The sequence below is a fragment of the Thunnus thynnus genome, chromosome 17, assembly GCF_963924715.1.
Source record: "Thunnus thynnus chromosome 17, fThuThy2.1, whole genome shotgun sequence".
Classification (NCBI taxonomy): Eukaryota; Metazoa; Chordata; class Actinopteri; order Scombriformes; family Scombridae; genus Thunnus; species Thunnus thynnus.
In genome coordinates, this window is record NC_089533.1 from 13,411,319 (window position 1) to 13,437,384 (window position 26,066).

Sequence of the window (26,066 nt, forward strand, 5' to 3'; positions counted from 1 at the left end):
GTCAAATGAGAAGATGCAGAGAATTCCATTTGTGAAATGAGTGCTATGTTTGTCCAGTGTTTGCTGGTTGATTACAGTTCCAGAGAAACAGCTGACTGCTCTTTCAGACAGCCTTGGAGTTGCTGGAAAACATCTTTTTTCACTTTGACAGAGCTGGACTGTCTGCTTTCCTTCTGCTTCCAGTCTTTGTGCAAAGCTAAGCCAGGAATGTCCCACCGATACTGATATCAATCTTCTCATCTACCTCTGGGTAAGACAGCAAATAACTATATTTCACAAAATTCTAGAGTGTTCCTTTAAGCAACCTTGTCAACACTGCTTTCGTTGAATGTGATCAGTAGCCTCTATTTGACCCTTTTAAAGAAATTTTTGTATTTTAACTCACTGAATTGGTTACATACTCCTGACACCCATCAAATTGCTAAGGGTGCAACCTGCCCAGACTTAAGGCACAGATGTCGGTGTGCAAGAGGACAACCTGAACCTGTAGACAAATCCTGTGGATAAAGGATTGAATAGTACAGGTGACAGAGAGGGTTGGACCATGATTGTAGCGTTGGTGGTTGGAACCTTGGCTCTTGCTGTCTACATGTCAAAGTGTCCTTGAGCAACATACTGAACCCAAATCTGGTGCTGTGAAGTGAAAAACGTGCACACATTATTGTATAAGTATATTTCATGTATAATGAATTCAATGTATTAATTGCTATCATTAACTAAGACATGCAGCAGAGATGACCCAACAGACCTGTTTCGGACCAGACATTTTGACTTGTCATGGGAAAAGCACAGGTGTTACTAAAATATTAACAATTTCTCTGTCCTATTCCAGTACAAGGAACCTGAAACCAAAGCAGCTAAATGGAATTCAGTCATCATTACTTTTTCCCATACTTTTTTTTGCTACTGTTACAAGTAAAAATGTCTTCTGTGAAAAAGGAGTCTTATAATTGGGGCTCAATAATATGAGCCAGGAAATGTCATATTAGATTATACTATATAAGCCTTTTTTTCCACAGTACATCCTTTGATATATAAAGCAGGGAAACTGATAACTGAGAAAGAGAAGATGACTATATCCGATCTAGGTGTGCCAATTCCAGTGTCCTGATATAGCACATGCTGGCTTACAGCATGACGAGACATAAATGGAACATAGGTATCGTTAATGTGATTAGTTACACCTGTGCTTTTCCTGCTATAATTAGTCACAATGCCTGTGTCCGAAATCACTCCCTTGTTGACTCATTCACTAATCCCTATACAATAGAAACTCAATAGTTCACTCTACAGTGAGCAGTAAATTGAAATTTTAGACACTCATGAATCATCAGTTCATGCTATATGCTTGTCCTCATACAAATAAACATTAAACATTGTCATTTTGCATCATCACTGACAGGTGTCGAGTCACACAACGGTCATTTATGTATCAATAAATTCCAACACACTGCATTGTGGGACTGTCAGAAGAACGTGGTGTACATGCCATGGACTTATTTTTGTTGGGGGCACTATATAAAGCATAAAAGGAAGGCAAATATAGTGCATTTTATGGTAAATAGGGTGTGTTGTCAGCCAATGTCTGTTGAAAAGGGCCGATGAGCCCAGTAACTTAAAAAAAAAACATATTCACTATGTTGTGTACTTTGTCAAAAAAAATAAACTAAGAACAGACGTTTGCAATTAAAATGCAAAAATTTACTCTCTGCAGCTATTTTTAATTGCTCAACCAGAGCACAGTCATCCATAAATAAAAGGCAGAGAGGACTGTCTGATCAGTGTGGTAGCTCTAACTAAGAAGATGTTTCCATTCACTACACTAGGTGGCAGTGTGTACCTCTCTTAGTTCATTCTCTGTTCGTGCTGTGAAAATGCCGTACCCAGCACTGCAATCACTACAAGGGCAACCACCTGGAAAGCCATCACACTGACACAACCCCTTAACATGTGTCACCACTTTCAACAACTCCAACGTTTTAACAGGAACTGGTATCAGCTGTCCCCTGCAGAATACAGTATCTATATACCCTCAAGAAAAAAAAAGACATGATTTTACAGAATGTATAGTCAGTCAGTCTTTCTTTCTTCCATGTCATCACCTTGTCCTCATAGTTTGTCTATCTCATTACGATTGACAACAAAGTATAGTATTTGCTCTAAAAGGTTCAGCTGTCTCTCTTGAAAACATTCTTTGCTTCTGGATTGCCTCCTCTTGTTTAATTCTATAATTACACTGGCAGACATTTTCTTTGAAAGTCACAGCCCATAAATGCCCTGCTCACTCGCCCTGATCATTACACACTACTCGCTGAGCTGGAGATGTTTGAACAGATTAACTTTTCTTTATTTCCTTTAATGTTACTTTGCTTTTAGTGAAGCATTTTAATTGTTTAATGTCTACCATGGGAATGAGAGCACCAAAGAATTAAGTACTTACAAACTAAGTGTAAAATAATTCTAAAACTAAATAAAATGTCTTCAATTCAAGCAAGCACCCTTTCTAACTGGAGTTTCCCCTTTTGTCTGCCTTACAGTGTGTGTGTGTGTGTGTGTGTGTGTGTGTGTGTGTGTGTGTGTGTGTGTGTGAAAAACTGTAGAGCACTGGTGAGAATGGATGACTAGAGGTACTGGCAGTGTTTTTTCCCCTGTGTGCTATACTGCAACACTGGCTAAGTTTGCCTGCAGCCAGGCCACAACACTAAAATGGTGTTATTTGTGCTGGGTTTTCCGACCCATGACTTTTTTTTTATTAGATCTAGCAAAGCGGTTCACTCAAAAATATAAGCATTAGACAGAAATCAAACTCTGATTTAAAAGGATGGGCTAAACAAAGCTTTTATGCAAAATAGGTTTATATGAAATTATGCCAGCTCCTTGGTTCAGCTGTGACATTTCAATAAAACACACAACCAATAAATGCAAAGATGACAGAATGGTGTACAGGCTTCAGTGGAAATGCACTGTGGATTTTTATGTCCTCAAAAAAGCCACTTTCATCAAGAAATGGAAAAAGACAGAGAGGTATCCAAAATTCAAGCCAATTCTAGTGGAGGGCAATGTGGAGGCCTCCAGCAAAAGAATAACAGTGTCATTCAGCAAAAAAAGTTGAACCTGGCTCAACCTTTGCCAGTGCAAAACACAGCGTTATCCAGGAAGTTGCTGCGGTGGCAAATCAAATATATGCAAGCACACATATCTGGTACATTATTGCAAGAAAAGATAAAATAATTGCTGCTATGATAACTTCCCATAAACCTCTGAGCACTGTTAAGCCTTCTAACTCATGAAACTTTTACTCAAACTGGACTTCATGGATTGTACTTCACGCCTCACTGGTACGTGCAACAACTCACCCCTACCAATGCAGCGTCTTGCATTGTTTTAACGTAAGACTATTTTCAGTCTGAATGGCCACACCCAACTGCAAAACATACTCTTCAACATCATGTCATCTGCAAACTATGTTAGATTGGTTTTACACTAAATAATTGGACAGCAGGCCTCACCTTCTCTCTTCACACCCTTCAGACTTCCCTGGTCTACATCTGTTGAACACTCACAAAAATGTTTACTTGCAGATCTAATCTAATGTAACTGGTTCCATCTAAAAAGCATTGCAATAACAGCTGCTTTATATAGAGATATTCTGCCAGAACTTAGTCTTGACAGTGAATCTTGAAAGGAACAAGATCATGATTTTTCAGATAAAGCAAAGATGTCAGTGAAGACATCAAAGAACACAAATTACACCTACAGGCCATTTCATTTTGAAAGATGCCAAAGTCAAAGGAAGGAGGACTATATATCATGAAACAATTTCCAGAGTATGGCAGTGAAGTGTGGTCGCCCAAATTAGACTATTGACAATGGGATAAAAAGCCCGACTGAAACCCTGCAAACTGAAATTGGTAAGAAGGAGCCTGCAGAAACACAACAAACAACCTATGAAGAGTCAAAATAGGTCTAATTCATGCTTTTAATCAGGATCCAAAAGGAGCATTAAAATCCTGTTAACATCGTAAAGCCAGCGCACCCAGCTCCAACCAATACAAAGCTACAAAGAGAAGAAAATGGGGAAAAGTCCCTTCAGACAGCTGCTGGTCAAAAGGCTCTGCTCAACTAACAGAACACAGCCTCGACAGACCACACACAATCTGAACTATCCAACTATCCAAGTGACAACATTGAGACAGCGGACATAGACAAACCTGGCAAGCCAGAGTCATTTCTGGCAACAACAACAGATGTAGAAGAGTAAAGAGGAGAAAGAAGTGGTTCTGTTGTATGAACCAAGCAGCAGTTTATTTCCTACCTTCTGTCACTCTGTTGGTGCATCACATTGCCCACACATCTTCATGATGTCTTCCACAGTGTGGATACAATCAGTCGATTTCAACTTCACCCTTCTGAAGAAATCTATAGAGGCAGATTAGATAGTAAGTCTCACCTTTTTGAAGCTTCAAGAGCAAAAAAAAAAAAAAGGCACACATTCATAGACCAAGTTCTCCCTTCTTTTAGCTGGAAGTTGTAACAATTTATACCTTCTTTCTAGATGTGGCTAGATAAACTTCTTTTTTTTACATTTGCTCTCACAAAGAGGAAGCTAATGCAGATTGTTGTGTGGCTCTGTGACTCTCGTGTTGTGTTGCAGGATGCTATCAGGCTCAGTGTGACCATCTGCTCTGCCTATGATAGAACACCACGTTTTTGCTTCATGCAAGATTTGATTTGCTGTATTGAAATAATGTTTCCAGCTATGTGGGCAGATAACAGAACGGTATTTCATTAAATTAATGCAAAACTTGAAAAAATAATTTAAAATATAAATTTCTTCTTTTGGTTTGTGATTTTTTTTTTCCTCAAAGGAGAGCAAAGGAAAAGTGATTTACAGAACAGGTATGTATGCTGTAGTAGACAAAAAAACTATTTAATGTCAGTCGAACATGACAATTCTGGTTCATCTTGCGAACAGAAGCTTGCAGTGGTGTTGTAGTGCTTACACCAAGCATGATGAAGCATTTTAGCTTCAGTATTTTTATTAGCTTCTAAAAAATATGGAAGGAGTTTTTCTAGAAATTTCTGAAAAGTCTGCAAAATAAGATGCAAGCCAACGTGTGTTTGCATCAGCTAATGGTAAACATACTCAAGAGCACTTTATAAAATTACATAATTGACTGTGCCCCAGCAACTCTGACACATCATTGTATTTCAATGCCGCTTTACACCTACGGTGTAATTAGTTATTCTAATGAAAGCATTTGCAAATGAGCACAGATTTACAGGTGCAGTTAAGACAGAAATGTAAATGTTCTGTTTATTTGTTTGGAAATAGAAAAAAAGATACATTTGTAAAACTGTTAGGTTGAGTTTCTCCTGCCATAGCTTCAATGCAAGCTGTAATCTGTGCAGTATAGCCCTGCTCAGATACTCTGTAATATAATTTGACTTGAAAGTCCTGACAGATGCTGAGGATCAGCAACATTTGTTCTGCTGTTAGACTAGGCTGAAAGCCAAACTGTGCAAAAAGATTGCTTGATAATGACCACTGTAATTTAAAAAAAGAATGATCAAAGAAATACATGTTGTGCAGTGTCTGAACAATCAGATATTTTGAATAATCTAAGTAAATTAGGATTTGAACTGAATTTTAAGATTTTATGTACATTGTTGTGAACCAGTTTTGACAAAAGTATTTTACCATTTTATTTTCCATGTCAGTGACCGTACTGGTGCACGGACTGTGGTTTATTCAACATGAAAAAAATACAAAAAGATGAAGATACCCCGTGCACAGCAGTGCCTCTTTCCTGGGTGCCACCTGATGTAGGGCAAATGACAGAAAATCGAAAAAGTATTCCAGTGCACACCAGGATACTAGGATAGACACTGTTTATTGAGTAAAAAACAAAAACTTGTTTTTTAATGTAATCCCTTAATAAATAGTGTTTATCCTAGTATCCTGGTGTGCACTGGAATAACTTTTTGATTTTCTTTTATGAAAAAAATACACCCACACATTTGGAAAAACACTGAACTTGACAATTACAAGGTTAGGTATTATCTTCTCTGCTTTCCTTTGATTTCTTTTGCACCACTCATTCACATCAAAAGACAATCCAGATAGTTCTGCAAAATTAAACCTTGAAAATAGGCTACTGGATTTTCATAACTGTTGAATCCACAGTAGATGGAAAACCTGCTGCAGCCTGCAAGAGAGCTTGGCTGAAGATGAATTTTCCAGCGAGACAACGACACCCAACATAATGTCATAAAGATACGCATGAATGACTACAAAATATACTATAGTGGTCAGAGCCAGAGTCCAGAGCTCAGTCCAAATGACAATTTGTGGCAGGACTTGAAAATTGCTTTTCACTCAACTGTCCCTATGCGACTATATATATAGACTATATAGAGCTTGGGCAGTTTTAGAGAGGAAGAATGGTGTGGGGGTGTGGGGAGCTGATAGACCTATCCGCAAGACTCAGGCTGTAATTGTTGCCAAAATTGCCTCTACTAAATATTGCCTTGAGAGGGATGAAAGCTTATCTTATGAAGTGTTACTGTAGGCTACTTTGTCTTATATTGTGCCACATCAGTTTGTTTTCATTTTTTCATTTAACTTTTGAGTGTCAGAAAAGCTGTGATTCAACTATAAAATACTCACCACAGATCAATAGGCTTCGGCACAGGTCGACTTGTTCAACAGGTGCCCACGCCTTTCTCCCTCAAAAGGTTACTGTTTGTGACATAACTGCCCAGATGATATGTTTCAAATGTCTAGCTAACTTCTTCATCGGTGTACAGTCAGCAACCACCTGACAACACGGAAGCATGTTGTCTTTTCTTTTCCATTTGTCATCAGTAATTTGGTTTTACGTGTTTAATGTTGTGTATTATGTCACCTATACAACATCGTGCAGGCTGCTCCACCTACAGAACACTTCCGGTATGACAGGCAACTATTTCCTGCACATAAAATGCTTCATACAGCAGGCCTATGCAAACAGCTATTTTTTTTTATTAATTGTTTGATTTAACCAGGATGCTGCTGAATGTACATATTACATATGCCACAGGAACTATAATTGTTTTACCAACAGACCTATTGATTTTAATTTAGTCTTGCCTTTTCTCAATACAAAAGGTTGGGGTAATTTGTGTTATTTAGTTATCTATTTAGTTATCTATGGTCACTATGTTGCCGTTGAAAACACAATTGAGTTACAGTAAAATAGTAAAGTGTCATTGTTATATTAGAATATTAGAATATTTCCGGATGTGTGGCCGTTTTCGCAAGAAAAAATAAATATTCAGCCTCCCCCAGCCAAATGTGGGTATTTAAATTTGAAATACAGCACCGGAAGTGCGCCCTTCTATTCCCCTAACTTGACAATCAATCAATCCAGGAGCGCTACAGTCGTTGACACATACCAATATGATGACCCCCGGCCAAGAGAAAGACATATCTCCCTTCTCATGTTTTCGTTTTTTCCCCCCTCTTCAGATAAATCTGGAAATAATACATGGAATGTGTTTTGGTGGGATTTTGTTGTTGTTTTTTCCCCCCTACATTTTTCATCTTAAACTACATTTTAGGATGGTGGTAGCCATGGAGAGCCAGCACTTTACAAGAAAGGACTCAGCTGGAGAGCTTTTACGCATCCCACATCTTGGAGCGTCGGTGCAGATTACATTGTAGAAGCAGAGAAACAAAGTGCACAGAATATTAGGCTACAGTAGCTGCGCTTTGCGTGTTGACTGTGCATAATGAGATACGGACTGGTGGTTCTCACTGCGGGGTTTACAGGTTTGCTCAGTTTTAGCCTCCTCGCTGTGGCAATTGGGACTGATTACTGGTACATCATCGATGTGAATAAACCTAACTACACAGGTCCAGACGACCTGAGTTCCCATTCTGGACTTTGGAGAATTAATGAAGGTATGTCGCTTGCGGTTATTTAGATGGCACAAATCTTTACATATTCTAGGCTTTTCAAGAATGCTGAACTGTGATAAAATATGCTGCACACCCTTTTTTCCCCAAATGTGTGAAATAACTTTTGCGCTGCTTTTCATATCATTTTGAGCAGCTATTATCATGTGGCATCAACATTTTTTGGCGTAACTGTTCAGTCTACTATTTTTAATTAACTTGTAATGTTTCCAATTTTGGATTTAGCAGGTTTCCTACTTGTGCAAATAAGATCAGTACTATTGATCGTTTGTGATGTTGACAAAAAAAAGATAAATCGATCCACATGTGATGGTGCTGAGATCTATCATTGTTCATACATTGTTCATGGATCATGGCAGACCCTGATGATGCTGCGTTGCCATGTTTATTGTCAGCAGTCCATAGCTGAGGCTATATGTGCCATGAATTATTCCTCATCACTCCACTGTAAGTGCAAAGTCAGGTGGAAAAACAGCTTGCAGTGAATCTCAGTTTTGTGACACTGATGTACAGAAACAATGACATTCCAGTGGTTTTAGCGTGGAGAAATACTATGATAACAAAATCTCAGTCAGATTATTAAAAATTCCCAATTCATTCAGGGAATACACAGACTGCACAAATGTGCAATAATAAATCCCGATTTTATAGTTTCTTTTTTTCTTTCTAAGTGATAACTGTATAACTGAGACTGTCCTGTATAGCAACTGCAGCCCCTCACATCTGTATCAGCCCCTGCATGCAGCTGCAGGTGAACAGGTGAGAGGCTGCAGAGACATTCTAAAGGATATTTGTCAACGCAGCTCCAATATAATCTGTTTATTGGCTGCTCAGCTTTAGGTACAGGAGGTGTCCAATTTGATGCGGGTGGTGCCCTGCAGTTCATTCAGTAAATGCCAAGTAATGAGACATCATAATGTTTGAAGCTCTTCAAGCACCGGTGTCACTCTGTAGGGAGTGGGGCATGTAGGACACAAATTCTTGCTGCAGAATTGTCACACATGCAGGACTGAGAAAATATGTATCAGGAATAAAAGTGTCCAACAGAGATCTGTTTTATTGATTTAATTAAATGATAGTGCAAGGTGCTCCATTTCTTATTATGCTAATAATTATTTTTGCAGCTCTAGGACAAAAATGTGACAATGTTTGGTCTCATTGCTCTGTCTGCACACATGTGTGACCTTTTCCTTTGACATTTTCAGGAGCAAACAGGAGTTCAGTCATCCCTTCTTTTACAGCAAATATGTCCAGCCTGTCAGAGGCAGAGAGGCACCTTCTTGGTGAGTGGGTTTGTTTATTGGCTGCCAGAGAAGTTGATAAATAAATTGGTATGTCAGGGTTTTCTTATGATAATAACTAATAGGCCTAGTTGGCTGCCAAAAACATCCATTTACAAGCTCCAGTATGTTGTCAGAAAATCGAATCCAGGTCCAAACATGGAAATTTTGCAAAGGTTCATTTGAATTAAAAAGGTTCTGTTCTGATGTTGGATATAGAGAAAACAATCGCTGTTTACAAGTTTGATAATAAAATACAGTAATAAATTGTCCACTGTGACAGATGCTATCTCAAGCAAGAAGTCTCAAGACTATTCAAGTTTATTTTCATACCAATGGCTCCCTGGATGGTAGAAATCAATCTAAAAAATCACAGCTGCCTTTGCAGCATTCAGCAGTAATGTAAAATCCGGCTGATTTTGAAATCAAGGCTCTAAGATAAACAACATCATGGATAGTCTGTTAAAATCTCAAAGCTCATTGTATGTTTATGTGTGTATACATCTTGGATTGTGTTTGTGTTCAGGCTTGCACAAGGTGGTGGTCATCGTGTTGCCTCTCAGCCTGGTCCTGCTTGTGTTTGGCTGGATCTTCGGACTTGTCAGTTCGTTGGCCTGCAGTCCAAACTTGCTGGCTGGAACGGCATCCTACTTTCTCGTCTGCAGTAAGTCCACACAGACTGTTTTTGTCTCAGCTTATAACAATAATATGCGCGTTGTGAATGGGGTGGTCTGAAGCAAATCCCTTGCTTGGTTTTGTCAGTGTGTAAGATGTAGTATGTGGGTGGCACATGAGACACATACTGGAGCATTTTTGTGTGTGCTGACTTCACCTAGAGAACCTTGAAAATCCAATTTAACTCCTCACACTCACTAGTTTCACTTCACTTCTGTTTCACTTCTTTCTTAAGGCGACTGTTGGAGCCTCATTTCTCAGACATTAGCGGTGGAACATAATGATGACCAATGATGAGAAAACTGTGATTACTGTTGTGTAAATATTATATCTCACAGTTGACTGGAGAAGTCAGTTATACATCATACAGCTATATATTAAACATCTGTGTGAGAACAATAAAAAATCTCATTTTACTTAATTAAAATGAGCTAGGTAATGATCTTTTTGCTCAGTAGAGTGTGTGCAGATGGGGATTTTTATGGTGACAATAAGGAAAAAAAGGAGCAGAACACTTTTAAACTGGTGAAAGGGTACTATAACACTTGCATCTCCTTATTCAGTCCTTTTGTCTGTTTTTGTGAATAGACGCTACGTGATTGACTTGAGATATTGAAATGCAATTATAGTACTGTGAGAAATGGTCTGACAAGGACGCCCATGTGCAAAATCTCAGTTTTGACACTCTTTCCCAAATAGTACCATGCTGTGGAATGGTGTGAATAAAAATAGTTTGTACTAGTACTAGAGATTTGCTATGGGTATTTTTTTTTTTTAGTTCCTAACTTTGCATAAAATAAATAATATATTCAGGTTAGTCCTTGATGAGCCTGGACATGCACAAAGACACCAAACCGCCACGCATTCTCTGTATGGATGTGAACATGATTAACAGTGTTGATCACAGCATATGATTGCTAATCATGATGAATTGATTGCAGAGGAGCTCGTCCTTGACTGAAAGATTTGTTCTGACATCCCCTGGGAATCATCAGTTGGCTGTTCTTGTGTCATTCCCTGTTTCAAATGGTGCCACTGGAAGTATCAACAAAATAGAATTCCCTTTTTTGTTGAAATTGGTTGTAATCAAATGAACAGCTCATTCAATATATTGTGTACTGGAGAGTCATCTTTGAGCAGAAATTCTGGGTTTGGTCGACACAGTAAGGATTGCTGATATGCTGGTTCCTTAAATGGCCAAATAAAGATGCACCTTCATCAGCAATGCAATACAGAAAGATGGCTCTTGGATTAGGTCTGAACTCAAAGAAAATGACTTTTTGAATCTAGATTTGGGTATGGTTGAGAGTAAATGCATGAATCTGTCACAGAGGTAGAAGGACTTATTATATACTTCGCCATCTCTGCTGACAGGCACAGCTTCCCATGTTACACAGAAGAGACAGCTAATTTCATGCTTTGCACCAAATCCCCTGACCGCATCTCTTCATGAAAAGGTCTGCAAGCACTAAGCTCTTCTACCTTCAAAACGGCCTCTGATATAATGCAAACAGAAAAGGGGTAATGGATGTCAGCATTTCGTTCTGTTTTTTTTTTTTTTTTCCCTGTCTTATTTAATGCATTAGAAGCATATTTCTGAGTTTGATATTGTAGTGTGAGAGATGGTATGTCCAAATACAAGATTTATGTTGAGGTTTGTGTCAATAGGTCTTTGAAATCGCACTCTGAATCCTCACATCACATCGCACACTATTGATCAATCTGTCTCTTTGGAAAAATTCTGGGAAAAGACACATTTATTTCTATTTTGGACAATATGTATTACTTCCTCTTGATTTTGCAGCTCAGGATAATTTTAAAAAACTAACTTCAATCTATTCAAATGTTAAAATTGGTATTGCTTTTCTGAGTGAGCATAATAGATGTTTAGCAAATTGTTGGTGTGGTATTGGTGCACAGCCAGGACCCAATGAAAATAATGAAAGGGAACTATACAAGACATACTATACACAGGAGACTACACATATAAAATTTATGTTGACTAGAATTAAAGGTGAAATGTTGCCCATATGGGAACACTAATCATCAGCAATGGATACCTGAGTGCATGGCAAACTGTGTTCATGAAGACTTTCAAATCAGTGAAGGTATTTTCATCAATTCTTCCCAACAGACACAATTACCACTGTAATTTAACAAGTTAAAGTCTATATGAGAATCATTTGCCTACTCCCTAACCAACCAAAGAAATCTTCAGGTTCATTAAGACCTCTATAAAGAGAGGCTTCGGATTTATAATTTGGAACTGAGAAATGCAAGGCAGTCCTTCTTCTCTGACATAATTGCCAAAAACAATAATAATGCACATGCCTTGTTTGCTACTGTCGACAGGCTAACAATCCTTCCTGTCTCAGTAGCCTCTGAACTTCTATCCACCAGGGCCTGCAATGAATTTGCCTCCTTCACTGACAAAATTCAGAAAGTTAAGACAAGCAATCGGTGCCTTCATATCTAGTACAGGTTATGTGTTGTCCCTGTGTCCACTTAAATTCAATTCAAATACCATGACATAATTTTATCAACCATAACATTTTGGAGGACATTATACAACATCTGAAATCATCCTCCTGCTGCCTTGATATTCTGCCAACAGGCTTTTTCGAAAATGTTTCAAATTGCATAGCCTTAGATCTTCTACAAATTGTCAACATGCCTCTTCTCTCAAGTTTCTTCCCACAGGCCCTGAAAACTGCCATCATCAAGCCAGTCTTAAAAAAGAACAATCTAGATACCTCACTAATGAACAATTACAGGCCCATATCAAATCTCCTGTTTTTAAGTAAAATAATTGAAACAGCTGTTTTTTAACAGCTGAACAACGTCTTGGCACTAAACAACTGTTTTGATGTCTTCCAGTCAGGATTTCAACCACACCACAGTACTGGGACTGCGCTTGTTAAGGTCTTCAATGACATCTACTTAAACACAGACAGCGGCAGAATTTCAGTCTTAGTATTACTGGTTCTCAGTGCTGCATTCGATACAGTCAACCACAATATATTACCAAACTGACTGGAAAACTGGGTGGGACTTTTTGGCACAGTACTAAACTGGTTTGAATCCTACTTAAAGGACAGGGACTACTTTATGTCAATAGGTAATTACACATCTGAGTGGACAAAAATGACATGTGGATTCCCCGAGGCTCCATTCTGGTGGAGATCGTTGTCCGGTTCGTCAACGTCCCACGGTAGCCTGGCTGTCAACATCTGTCCACCGGGATTTCCCACAAGTGACGACCATCATGGTGGGATGTGTTGGGCTAACACTGCCACCTAGCTTCCTCCCAAGCTGGTGATTTTTATGGCCCAGTTTGCCCGGCTCAGGTGGCTTTTGTGTCACCCCCCTTCCCAGACATCTGGCAGTATGTGGAGGCATCCTGGCAGCAGCCATTAAAGAAAATAAGCCCTGGTTGCACGTTTGGCGGATTTTCTCAGGGTGCGGAGCTGCATGGAGGTTAATTTCCCTGGCACCCTCGCCGCCCACAGTCAGCCGGCTGGTCAGCAAGCACAAAGCTGCTACCACCGGTACGATGCGACAAGGAGACACTGGAACATTTTGACAAATTTTTCCAGCTGGGTGCACAGCTGGCCGTAGCAGCCAACAACTTGGGTGTGTTGGGCGTTTTACTCGCATCTTTGCAGCAAAACGGTGTCACGTTGCATTATCTCTCCGTCAGGGAGAAATGCACCTGATGCACGCTTATCCCAGAGTGAGGGGTGTGCATGTGTGGCGTGTTCTTCTTCATCAATCTCCACACAGGAGTTGAGGCTGATTGAACACAGTAACACAAAGTCTGCTGCTGTGTTCACAGAGCGGGCAGCAGTATTGTGCTCACAGACTGCCCTGCTGGCTCAGCTCCTTTCACATTGGCCTTTTCTCTGCAGTAATGTCCAGAGACATCACAGTGCTGAACCAGTGCATGAGCTCTAACGTTTAGCATGATGCTGTCAGAAACCACACCTCATCCGAGGTAGCAGACTAACACACTTGCTCCCCGTTTTTATGGCCACCGTTACCATTTTGCCTCTGAATGGCGTGCACAATGCGTCCCTTTGATTATGAGCGAAGCATCAGAGCGCTTTATCTCTCCATCAGGGAGAAATACACCTAACACATGCTTAACACAAAGGGAGGGGAGTATGTTTGTGTCATGTTCTCCCTCATCAATCTCCACACAAGAGATGAGGAGGACTGAACACAATGACACGAATATTGCTGCTGCTATGTTTACATCATGGCCGGCAGTGGTGTGTTCATGGACTTTCCTGCCAGCTCGGCCCTTTCTGTACTAGCCCCCCATGGGCCAAATTCCCGTTTGTGGAGGGTTTGGTGATGGAGATGGCCGAAGCAGGATATCACAGCTTCCTGACTGCCACTATGCAGCTAGTCGCTCGCCCCCTGACGCAATTTTACGGGGTGTGGCATTGCGAGTGTGCATTGACTGAGTGGATGGACAGGACACTGAAACTAGTTTATTCTCTCCAGTTCTGCCGTGTTCCTCTTCCGTTCATGGGCCTGTTACAGAAACAGGTTGTGTCTGTCATTCCCACTCATAACAGACAGAAGGGGTTTTACTGCCTGTACTTCCTGGTTCTCAAGAAGATGGGAGATTTCAGACCTCTGTACCCTAAACCAGTGCACCGCCCACAAAACGTTTCACATGCTAAACATCCAGCGGTTACTAGAATTGATTCAGCCTGGCAACTGGTTCACCATCATCAACCTGAAGGATTCATACTTTCATGTCAAGGTGGTGCCGAAACACAGGAAGTTCCTGCATTTCAGCTTCCAGAGGATAGCCTATGAGTACATTGGTTTGGCTATTCCCTGGTCCCCTGTACCTTCAGAAGATGTGTGGACACGGTGCTTCAGCCGTTGCATGACCAAGGTGAGAGGAACTAGAAGGAGAGCAACCCCCAGCCACAACAACAGGTGGATATCTGGGGATTTTGCTCAACTCATGCAGACTGTGGGCTGCCCTGTTGGAATTCAGACAGACAGCCCTACTCTAGGCAGCTCACAAAGTGTGGTGCGGTGCAGCAGTGATGGCATTGACCGTCATGCAGGCATTGGGGTTCATGGCAGCAGCCCACCAGGTGGTGTCGCTGTGACTGTTCCTCATGCGACACCTGCAGAGGTGAATCACCAGCCTTCTCTTGGGTGCCAAGAAGCACAAGTACTGCTTGGTGACCATTCCCCCCTCAGTGCAGGATGACCTGTGATACTGGGGGTCTCCACAGCAACTGTCACAGGGAACACCACTGGGATGAGTGACTTCCTACATCACAGTGTTCATGGACGCATCCCTGATGGGGTGGGGAGAGACTTGCCTGCGGAGATCCGGCAGAGAGCTGACACATCAACCTCTTTGAACTCCAGGCCATACAGGGACACATGTAAGACATGTGTTAGTGAGGGCTGACAACTGCACCAAGATGTCCTACATCAACAGGCAGGGCAGAGTTCAGTCCGCTGCCCTGTTGAGGATGAAGGAGGACCTGTTGAGATGGGCCTCAGAGCGTTTGTTGTCTCTGAAGGCGCTCCAGGTCCTGGGACTGGAGAACAGGGGGGCCGACCTCATATAGAGGGGCAGCCCCCCCAGCAGATGAGTGGAGGCTTCACCCCAACTGGTGAAGCAGATCTCCTGGTTCGGGAAGGTGGAAATGGATCTGTTCGCCAACCGGCACAACACCCACTGTCCCCTGTATTTTGCAGTGTTTGGTGGACAGAGGGCTGTCTCATGCCAATATTAAAGTGTATGCAGCAGCCGTCTCTTGCTATCACAACAGTTTTGGTGACAGACCAGTCTTTAGCCACCCTCTTGTGAAATGCTTCTTGCAGGGGGTCAGGAGACAAAGCCTAATGATGCGTGCCTCTACCCCCCAATGGGAACTGCCTCTGGTGTCAAGGCTCTGTTCAGGGATCCTTACAAGCCTCTGGAGCACTCCTCTATGAAGACACTGTCAGTCAAGACAGCTTTGCTGCTTGCTGTGACCTCAGCTAAGAGAGTGTGTGAGCTAAGCACCCTGTCGGTTCACCCCAGCTGCATGCTGCTTCACTGTGACCGCAGTGGAGCTACTCTCAGACAAAATCCCTCCTTTGTTCCCAAGAACATATGGAGTTCTTCTAGGTCGAGGGTTATTCAGCTGGATGCATTTTGCCCTCCACCCCACATGTAGGCTCCTTTTCATAGTCTTTGCTTGATGGATTGACCCAAGACTGGTGAAAAAGGTGGATGTGTGTGTCAGCTGTGTTTCACCTGACCTCCTCTGGGCATGATACACCTGCATTTTTCCCATGCTCCAGGATAACCTGGGGAATGAGGTGTGCAGAGGGTCTATTGTGTAACCGTAGACCCCTGTAAGGTTAGGCCATGGCCTCACCCAGTTCAATGGTATACTATCTCAGTTGGCTGGGGCGCCCTAATTCTCCACTGTGGCGGCCTAGACTATAGAAGTAGGTGGGCTGTGGTAACTAACCTTTAGGTCAGTATCAGTGGGGCTGAGTTGGATGTTATGGCATGGCAGGGAGTTCATTCATCAGGCTCCACCCTCTGTACCCATAGAGTTCAGTGGAGGGCTCCGCCTGTGTAAGATAGTACAAAGGTTATGATATTGTAACCTTAGTTTTATTAGCACAGTCAGAGCCCTCCACCTATGGGCCCTGCCACTCCTACACCACTTAAAGAGGTTGTGGGATGCTGGACAGCGGGCATGCTGCCTTATATACTGTGGGCTCCACACGTATTCTGGTAGGCATGTCCTGATTGGCCAGCTATGTTTAGGCAAAGTTCAGTGGGCAAATACATGCATGTGGTTGGAGGAGAGTGGTACCCATAGAGCCGAGTGGAGGGCTCCGCCTGTGCTAATAGAAATTGGGTTACAATATCGTAACTTTCATTCTCAGATCTTTACACTGGCTTCCTGTCTGTCAATAACCTGACCATTTATGACATTTTCACTTACCAACCAGTTCTTTCTTTCTTTCTTTCTTTCTTCCCTACTCTGGTATGCACATTAAACACACTACTTGATAGACACTGAGAAACAATCCCATAGAGAGACAAGAGAGACAGTTGTGATTTCAAGTGATAAGTAATTATCAGAGGCTAATTGCAGCAGTGTGGAGTGATTTTGCCTTCCTTGGTGCCAAGGTAAAGGCCAGTCTGAATTGTACATGTAGTGGGGTCTACTCAGTATTTAAAAGTTCTATGTAGAATTGTGAAGCAATTTACCTATATTAATCATTTTTTATTGCCAGTGAGTGAACGGGTAGTAATGTAACGTAAAAAATGAGACCTTCTTTTGGACTTATTTCTATGTGAAGGATCTGGGCCGAATTTTCCGTAAAAATCCAAAGGATGTGATGTTTTTGGCAACTCCTGAGTGCCTTCTGCTAACGTCAACAAATGACCAGCATAACAACACAACAAAAAGTGTGCTATCTGACTAAAAACACCCCACAGATATTAGCTCTCCAGCTAATAAGACGGCTAGCTGCCTCCATCGACCACAACACATTTCACAACAATACAATGACAAGTCTCCCACTCCCGAGCACACACACAGCTAAAACAACATTATTTCCTCAACAAAGGAACAGAAAACAAGCTCCAGAGCGATAGCAGAACATAGCTTCCACCTTTTGTTTTTTCTACTGGAATTCCAAGGGTGGTAATAAGCACATATGTCACCTCATTGCACTTCATTGCATCTCATTGCACCTCATTGCACCTCATTTATTGGCCACAGGTGTCACTAATGAGAGGGAATTTCTGATTCTTACAAATAGAACCTTTAAGGATTTTTGGGGTTGTGTTATTCTTGCCAGTCCATCTCTACGATAATTGTTATGCAAAATATTTCATCTGTCCATTTGGGAACACCAGAAATGTTTTAAAAAATACGGTAGTAATTTCATACTTATACCACAGATCCTGACTGAATGTAGAAGCACCTTGTTAAAATAATTTGCATATGAATAAGAAAAATGTTTTTCTTGAAGGTGCTATAAATCCTTAATGCCCAAGGATTATACTAATTGCTTCATGTTAATGGGCTAACAGGCTTAAGCTTATATTATATAATAGCATCAATGAGTTATGTGAAGACAATTATGTTGGAAAAAGAATATTTGCTAATTAATGCATTATTATCTTAATGACCTCATTGTAGAAACAGGTTAAGTGTAATATATCATGGTGATTATGGTGAGTGATTTGGAAGCTCAGTGTCCTCATGCTCAGAGAATTCATTCCATGTCCTCAAGATGGATCCATTTCCATTTTACAGGTTCAGTGCAATGTGTCAAAAACTGAAAGGTTTTGTTTTCCAGTGGTGCCATCTGTCTGTTTCTGTGCATCAACAGGTCTTTTCACCTTGGCGGGGGTCAGCATCTACATCAGATACTCGAATCAGGCTATGGAGGAGTTCCAGCGGATCGTGTCCCCAGAGAACCTTGCCTACGTGGATGTGTCGTTTGGCTGGTCCTTAGCCACAGCCTGGCTTTCCTACAGTCTGGAGGTGGCCACTGGCCTGCTGCTCATGCTAGCTGCCAGAATAAGTCAGAGGAAGGGACATTATGACTCTGGTGTAGCCATTGCCATGTTATAGATTGAAGTATTCTTATGCCCAAGTGAAACTAAAATCCCACAGATTGGATGATATTTTATTGCTGTTTTCATTTATTCAGCTATTTATTTTTGTTACTGGAAAAATACTTGAGTGGTGATTTTGAACATCTATTTCTTCTTTGTTTTTGCTGGCTTGTTGTGAAGCTTGCTACCTTTCATCTGCTTAATATAATTTTCTGTCCATTGTCCTAGTCCACAATGATGCTATAAATGTGGCCAAGCAAACAGAAAAAAAGGCTAACCATTCACAGTGTTATTACTGCAGAGATTAACAGTGTTTTCTTTCTTTGGATATATTCATGCGTTTTTTTTTTAATGATAATTTCAGTTTTGTGTTGTCAAAATGTGGTAAATGTGTATTTCCAGCTGATAGCCATTACATAGACTATGTACAAAATGCTGTAAGACTCACATTTCATTCAGCAATAGGCTTTCTGTGAGATGTGTTTTGAAACATGTTTGTAATTTACAGAGAGCAGTTTTAAACCACGACCCAAATGCAAGTCCATTGCCCTGCAATGGACATGGGAAAAACAAACGGTTTAGTTGTATGCGATCATTTCCTTTTTGATGCATGTTCAGGCTTGTACACTTGAGGAGGTCCTCCCTACCTCTTGTGTACCCATATATTTTTACTGCATTTAAATATGATCTACATCAGTAGTTCATGGGATCTCATTCAAGTGAAAACATTGCTGATTCTGCAGCAGTTTACCAGGAAAGCACCAGTCAAGAGTCAGTGTAGCCTCTAGTATTTCATAACAGAACAGCTGCTGCATTGTAGCTTCATGTGCCAAATTCATTTGCATTTCACAGCATTTGAAAAGCAGTTAGCACTTTTATGTGTCATTTCAAAGTTAAAACAGTGATGGCTGCTGACTGTTGTGACTTTTAGAGATACTTCTAAAATGTTAGTGTTGTGCCTCCTGCTTGCAAACTTCATTCCTACAGGTGAATGCATTAATCACGTAAACAGGGCTGAAGATGAGTGCACTCTTGGGGACCTGCAAGCTGTTTTTAGCAGTACAGAATATGTGCATGTGTTGCTTGCTGCCCAGCAGTAGTTAATTACTAGATATTGTAATTCACTGTCTGCGCTGCCCATTGCTAGGAATTAGTCCTCTCAGCATACTGGAAGTCAATAAGACACTGAAAATACAACATTTAGCACTTGCAATGCTGTAAAATTTACTGTGTTGTTGTTCTCTTTTCACAATTGTAACAAACCTTTCTTATGCTTGAATAACTGAACAGCCTTACTTTTTAATGTTTACTGTGATATAAAAACATCAGTCTAGTTGTAGTGTGAAAGCATTCTGTAATGGGCAACAGAAAAAGGCCACAGTCATCAAATGCTTTCAAATGTTAGTAGCACACTGTAATCACATTGCACAAAATGTCCTCAAAAGTTGTTTGTTGTGAGACAATAAGATCATATAAAACATGATGATAATATGCTCACTGTATATTTGTGTAGCAGTGTAAAGAATTGCCACAGACAGCCCCATAAGAATTCAGAAAAGTCTGACCAATATGTTGTAACATTGTTGTTTATAAAAGCTACAATTATCCAAAAATAAAACATAGCCTCCCTATGTTTTCCTTAGTAGAGGGACAATTTCTACTTGTTATTCAAAACAAAAGTGAGAATACATCTGTGAGCTGCAATGCAGGGGCAGGCAAAAGCATTTGAAGCAGAGTATACAGGTACAATGAGCAATTTTTATCAAGATTTGAGAAGGTATTTGCAAAGACAGGCCCAGTTCCTGTTTGTTTTTAATGACAAAGTGTGACAGCCAAGGGATCTGAAGTAAATGACGTTAGTGTTCCTGACAGTTTTCTAGAAATTTACATTCACTACCAGAAGAAACTGATGTATTTATTCAGATGTCTCTCATTGTGACTCATGATAAATGACTGTAGTGTGAAAAATCTAAATTCAGTTCATGCTTTCAATGTTTTCTAAAAACGTACACAAAAAGAAAAAAGATTGCTCTTGTGGCCAAATGATTTTACTGAAATTAACCCGACTACATTGATGATTTTGTCATTTTTGTCAAGTTAATTGATACATCAAGAAGTTTAAGTGTTGCAGGCCTAAACTGAGATAAACCATCAAATAATAGTACCCTAAGTGGGATTATTGACCTCAAGATGTGGACCTTTTCTAACCCACCTCTAAATTACACTGCTCAGCACTGTAACGGGAGAAGCAGTGCAAAATGTCTGCTAAGGGGGCTCATGACAGAGATAGATGCTATAGCATTAAAAGGTGCGCTTATGTTTGCCTAAATGTGATTTATAACATGATTTAATGTGCCTCAGCTAGTGAATCAAAATCCAAACCATGAAACATTGTGTCCACTCAGCTGTTTGTTTGGCAGCCTCCTTCCCAGTAAGCCTGAAGAGAAAGCTATAAAGACAGAACCAAAGCACAGAGGCTCAGTCTTGCAGTCTTCCTTTTATATATTAGGCCAGCTGAAATCCCATTAAACTTTTATGGAACACAATAATTCAATCCAGTCTGGCAGACGAACACCAAAGTTGGTGCGAAGCCATTACTCTTTGGGTTGTGCCCTTGTCTTTGACAGAGTGCAGTAATTTTGACTGGACAACCTCTAGGCTCTCAGGTTTAGGAATTTATTGAAGAAACACAACCTATTTTTATCAGAACCACTTTCCTGATCAAAATTTCTCCTTGAGCCGCTGTTTTTTTTTTTTTGAACTCCTAAACATGTAATCGATCAATACATTCATAAATCAATCCTCTGCTTCCCTGTGTGATTGCTCATTTTACACATTTTAGGTGTGGCTCATTTTTGCTCTGCTCAACAAAAGTCAATGGGCAACATTATTGCTGTATATTGTTCTAATAGACATTTGTAGCCATCCAGGGTTTTAACATAATACATTACATATTATCACACTCAGTGTGAGAGCTCATAGTGTTAAATGGACCCTAATATGTATCTATAACATAACATACAACATTCACAGTATACAACAAATTGTAGTGAAAAACATTGCCTTAGGGAAATATTAGAAACATTTTATTTAAATGATGAAAATGCTGATGTAAGACATTGAGCATAAACTAAAACGGTCTTTTGATTTATTGTATGAAACAAGTGTGTTGTACCTCAAATGCTGATCAGGTCATTGCTTTCTTTCCGTAGGTCTATCATGAATAAATAAGCCAATCAATAAAATGTTACAGAAAAGTGAATATATCACCACCTCGAGGGCATCAATCTTTCTTACTGAATGTAAAACACATTTTCACATTGCTGAGAAGTATTTTGCCCCTGTGGAGAGCCATGTTATGAAATTGATGGAGCGTTGTTAAATTAAAGCACACTCAGAGAACAGGAGAGGTTCAGTTATTTGCCACAATGGAGAAACTATTATATTTTAATCAGTAAATTTGAGTTAATGGATTGCCAACTATTGTTGAGGAATTTGAACTCACATCAACACATGCTATCAGCACTTTTGATAGAGAATATCACCCCTGCGGTTGCACATCATTAACTGCCAGCTCATTATACTGCTGTGACTATGCTTTCATTTCACATAAATACTATGTCAAGCTGCAACTATTAATGGCAGGGGTCAGCAGAGAGTGCAGGGAAACACTGATTGTCTTTAAATATGTAATCCTGAAACAAGACTCTTCTTTAATATAGAGCCTTACATGAAAGGCTCTCAACAGATGCAGCACACTGTGGGATATGCTTTGGTGAAATTTATACGACGATAACAGTCCTGAAGAGGCAACTGAAAGAGAGCTACTGTACAGCCTTCAGATCTTAAAGCGCATCCATTTGGGAACATACATATATATATATATATATGTATATGTTCTTATATGGAAATGAAGACAGAGTGATTCACGTGGCCAATTCTGCTATTTTTCTCAGATTTTCACTCCTTTTCTTCCAGAACTCAGCTGGGTTACAAGGGTACTAATGATGAATTCTCCGACACGTTCATCTCTGCATTCTGATTAAGACCATCTTTCTTCCATGTTGTGGTAGCTACTTAAATCCTTAACCTGTTTCGACACTTCACCACATCGCATTGCTTCATTCTAGCTCCGCAATTCAGGGCCATGGGTAGCTGATGGTCTCAGGATTGAGTGGTCTCATAAAACAAGGAGGGACTCAATCCCTGGAGGAACGTGAATGTGTTTTTCCCTACCTGAGAACCACTTGAAAAGTTAATTAGAGCTGTCTCTTGCTCAGTGAGCACCAATAGTAATGGTATCATTCAAGAAATTGAAGATGCAATGGATGTCATTTTAATATATGCCTTTCAGATAAGTGATGAAATAGAAGAAATAGCTGAAACAAGGATAAATGCATAAATCATGTGACACACTGACACACAAATACACAAACACAAGAGGAAAGGTCAAGAATAGTGAAACGCAAAGACTGATGGACAAAGCTGCGGACTTGAGGCTGGAGACTTGGCTTGATTCTTGAATCAACTTGTCCAGCTATACCCTACAAAATTCTGAGATCATAAAAATAAATGAGATGTATGCAACATCAGACAGGACTTGTATAGCCGTGCCACACAGATTTCACATTTTTATTATTAAGCCTATAATTCAGCAGCTGAATTAAAACCACTCAATGGAATAAAATGAAGAACTTAATGGGTTTTTTTTTTTTCCTTTACGTTCAGCAAGTTTTGATTAATGTTATGGCTTGGTTCTCTGCAGGTCCACAATGTGTTATAGCATCACATATATTTATCTGGTACTTTCTGCTTTGAATTATTGATGCTCATGTGGTTCTTAATTTTATCATATTGTTGAAAATGAGAGCATTGATGCTTCTCCAACTATATATTGTACCAAAAGTTAACAGACACTGTATTTTATCTGTCCAATTACACTTTTACACTCACAATCATGAGACAACAGACCACAAACCAGGCAGGTGTCCAACTAATTTTGTGTGTTTAACTATCATATACTATAGTTATATAGTGTAGTAAACTAACCATAAAATGTATTAGCTACACTTATAAGCTTATTTAGCCAAACTTTTTCCTGTAAGAGCAAAGGTTGTGAAAAAGGTTTTAGAGTATCTGAAGTGTGCCACTGTATGAATACCTATATATATATATGTATATGTATATGTATATGTATATGTATATGTATATGTATATGTATATGTATATGTATATGTGTATGTGTATGTGTATGTGTATATATATACACATACATAAAGTGGCACACTTTAGATTCTCAAAACCTTTCTATATGTATAATGTATATTTATATATATATCATTGTAATGGTCATCGTTCAAAGACCTATTATGCATATTAACTTGTGTTTTGCCGATGAAGACATGGCTTGGAACCAAAATCTTTGAACAGCTGACAAAAGAAGCATAACATCATATTTTTATAAATTCCTCAATCCCTTCAGCTGAGGAGGTAGAGAACAGGAAAGCCTCCCTGGGTGCTCTGGTGGTTTAAATAGAGAAATAGCATAATGTCTCTACATAATTTAATATGACGAAAATATTGGAAAAAGTATGATTTAAGACAGGATGATCAAAACAAAAGCAGAGAGATAGAATATAATGAAAGGTAGGATGGATCATATACTGTAGTACCCTGAATAGAATAGTCCCACTTCCTGTTAAAGAAAGCTGCACAATGCTGTCAGCCACGACCCAATGAAAGAGAAAGTAGAAAGGGCAGGGAGGGTGCTGCACAAATGGCTTTATTTTTCCTCCACCTTTGTCTTCCTCTTTCTGCCTGCCTCCCTTTCTCTATCTATGTTACTGGCTTTATTTCAATGGACAAAAACAAATTGTTATTGTTGAAGCCAAATGTATTCTTATCTCCGCAGTGCAGCTTGCTTCATAACACTACCATATTGCCAACAACCACTGTCCACGTGAGGCTAATAAGGCTAAATGAAGCCAACAAATAATGCAAAGAGGGCATGAGCTAAATTTACAGTGAGGAGCCTTCATATCCTCAGCTACTGTACCTGAAAATATCATGCAGGGTGGTTGCAGTAGTTGTTATGGCATTATGCCTTCCAGAGACACAGTAACCCAATAAACCATGATACACATGGCCTCTAATTTGATTCAAGACACCACCTGAATCCTTATGACATTTCATGCCTAAGCTTATATACAAAGACAAAAATAGTGTGTTTTTCTCATCTAAATCTAGAAGGCCAGGAGCATCTCTGTGTACCATGTGAAAAAGTCTTAGAAGCCTTTGAAATAAACATCAGTGAGTGGACTGCAGACTTGCATGCTGTGATGAAACCTATTGCAAGCTACAGTGTACTGTAATAGACAACCAAACACAAAGCAAATCTGAAAAGAACATTTCACTATTTGCTCACATAGTCCACATATTGAAGACAAGACTCGTAGCACAGATAGGAACTGCATTTCCACTTAAGGAAACTGGGTTTCCATGGAGCAACATTGGCAATCATCTGGAGAGGAGTTTCTTGGTACCCAGTGAATCTAAGTCCAATATTCTCTTGTTTTGCTCTCTACCACCAACTCTTGGGGGAAATATCTCACACTTAAGCTGTTAAATGCTCCACTATGTTCACCAGTCGCTAACTTTGTCTATCTGCTGTTTGGTCCTGGGTGATGCCTGCTGCATCAGGAGGCGAGAGCAATGAGACTGAACCAAAACAATAAAGTTAAGGGTAGTAAACCCCAACAAGTTCTCTAAATTAAACAACAAAATACACTGCTTGTCCATGCCCTCCAGAAGAACACATTTAAGTGTTTGCTGATAGGATACCCATATCAACATTATTTTATTTATTACGGTTCCAAATGATATTTGAAAAAAAAAAGAAGTTTTATGATTCAACAACGCTTTGGCCACAGTTTGGTTAGGTTTAGGCACAAAGACGGTTTAATTTGGTTGAGGGAAAGTTGATGGTTTGGGTTAGAGGACCGTCGTTGTTATGGTAGAACTATAACTATGTGGTTATGGTTCGGGAACAACCACGGTCATGGTTAAAACGAACTAACACTGACTGTTGGTGGCAACAAGAAAATTAGTGGTCTCCTGTGTTAGAGTCATCTGGGAATTTGCTGAAACAAATTATGTTGTTGTTTCTCTTGGGAGGCCAGTCTCATAAAATCAAAACAATCAGTTAGAAGACACTGAAATGCTTCACAGAGCTGAGGAGAACTACATAGGTGATTATTATCTGCAGGTTTCCACACTATAAATGACCCCTTTCACACCCACATAGGCATTTTATCCATTGTTAATAGAAAAACATTGATTATAGCAGCTTTAATGTTAACGTGATGGGTATTTAGTATGACCTAAATTGAAGTGGAAATTAGGTGTGCTGGTGGTGCTAAATGAAAATGCAAACTCTTTAGGATTCATCATGGGGAGTACAAATGACAACCAAATTTCATGGAAATCCATCCAATAGTTGACATATTTCACTCAACAACTCATTGCAAGTGCT

At 40.0% G+C, this 26,066-nt stretch overlaps 1 protein-coding gene and 1 long non-coding RNA gene across 2 annotated transcripts in view; one reads left to right on the forward strand and one right to left on the reverse strand.

Moving 5' to 3' along the window:
• Nucleotides 1–6,920, reverse strand: part of LOC137168564 (uncharacterized) — a 61,073-nt gene extending 54,153 nt beyond the window's left edge. Inside the window, exons 1-2 of the long non-coding RNA XR_010924298.1 lie at nucleotides 6,671–6,920; nucleotides 4,316–4,419 (exon numbers count right to left, since the gene is read on the reverse strand). This is a non-coding gene — a long non-coding RNA (uncharacterized lncRNA). The remainder of the gene's footprint in view (nucleotides 1–4,315; nucleotides 4,420–6,670) is intronic.
• A 487-nt stretch (nucleotides 6,921–7,407) lies between these two features.
• Nucleotides 7,408–21,735, forward strand: LOC137168389 (transmembrane protein 235-like). Its single transcript, XM_067570945.1, has 4 exons — nucleotides 7,408–7,945; nucleotides 9,166–9,243; nucleotides 9,767–9,904; nucleotides 18,307–21,735. The coding sequence occupies exons 1-4, from the start codon at nucleotides 7,774–7,776 to the stop codon at nucleotides 18,549–18,551; spliced, it is 633 nt and encodes a 210-aa protein (XP_067427046.1). The 5' UTR covers nucleotides 7,408–7,773; the 3' UTR covers nucleotides 18,552–21,735.
• The last annotated feature ends 4,331 nt before the right edge of the window (nucleotides 21,736–26,066 follow it).

Excerpts from the sequence above, each read along its gene's own strand:
- LOC137168389 (XM_067570945.1), top strand. The coding sequence starts at position 7,774 with ATGAGATACGGACTGGTGGTTCTCACTGCGGGGTTTACAGGTTTGCTC. Across the intron at positions 7,946-9,165 it reads ACTTTGGAGAATTAATGAAG|GAGCAAACAGGAGTTCAGTC; the intron begins GTATGTCGCTTG and ends TGACATTTTCAG. Across the intron at positions 9,244-9,766 it reads GGCAGAGAGGCACCTTCTTG|GCTTGCACAAGGTGGTGGTC; the intron begins GTGAGTGGGTTT and ends GTTTGTGTTCAG.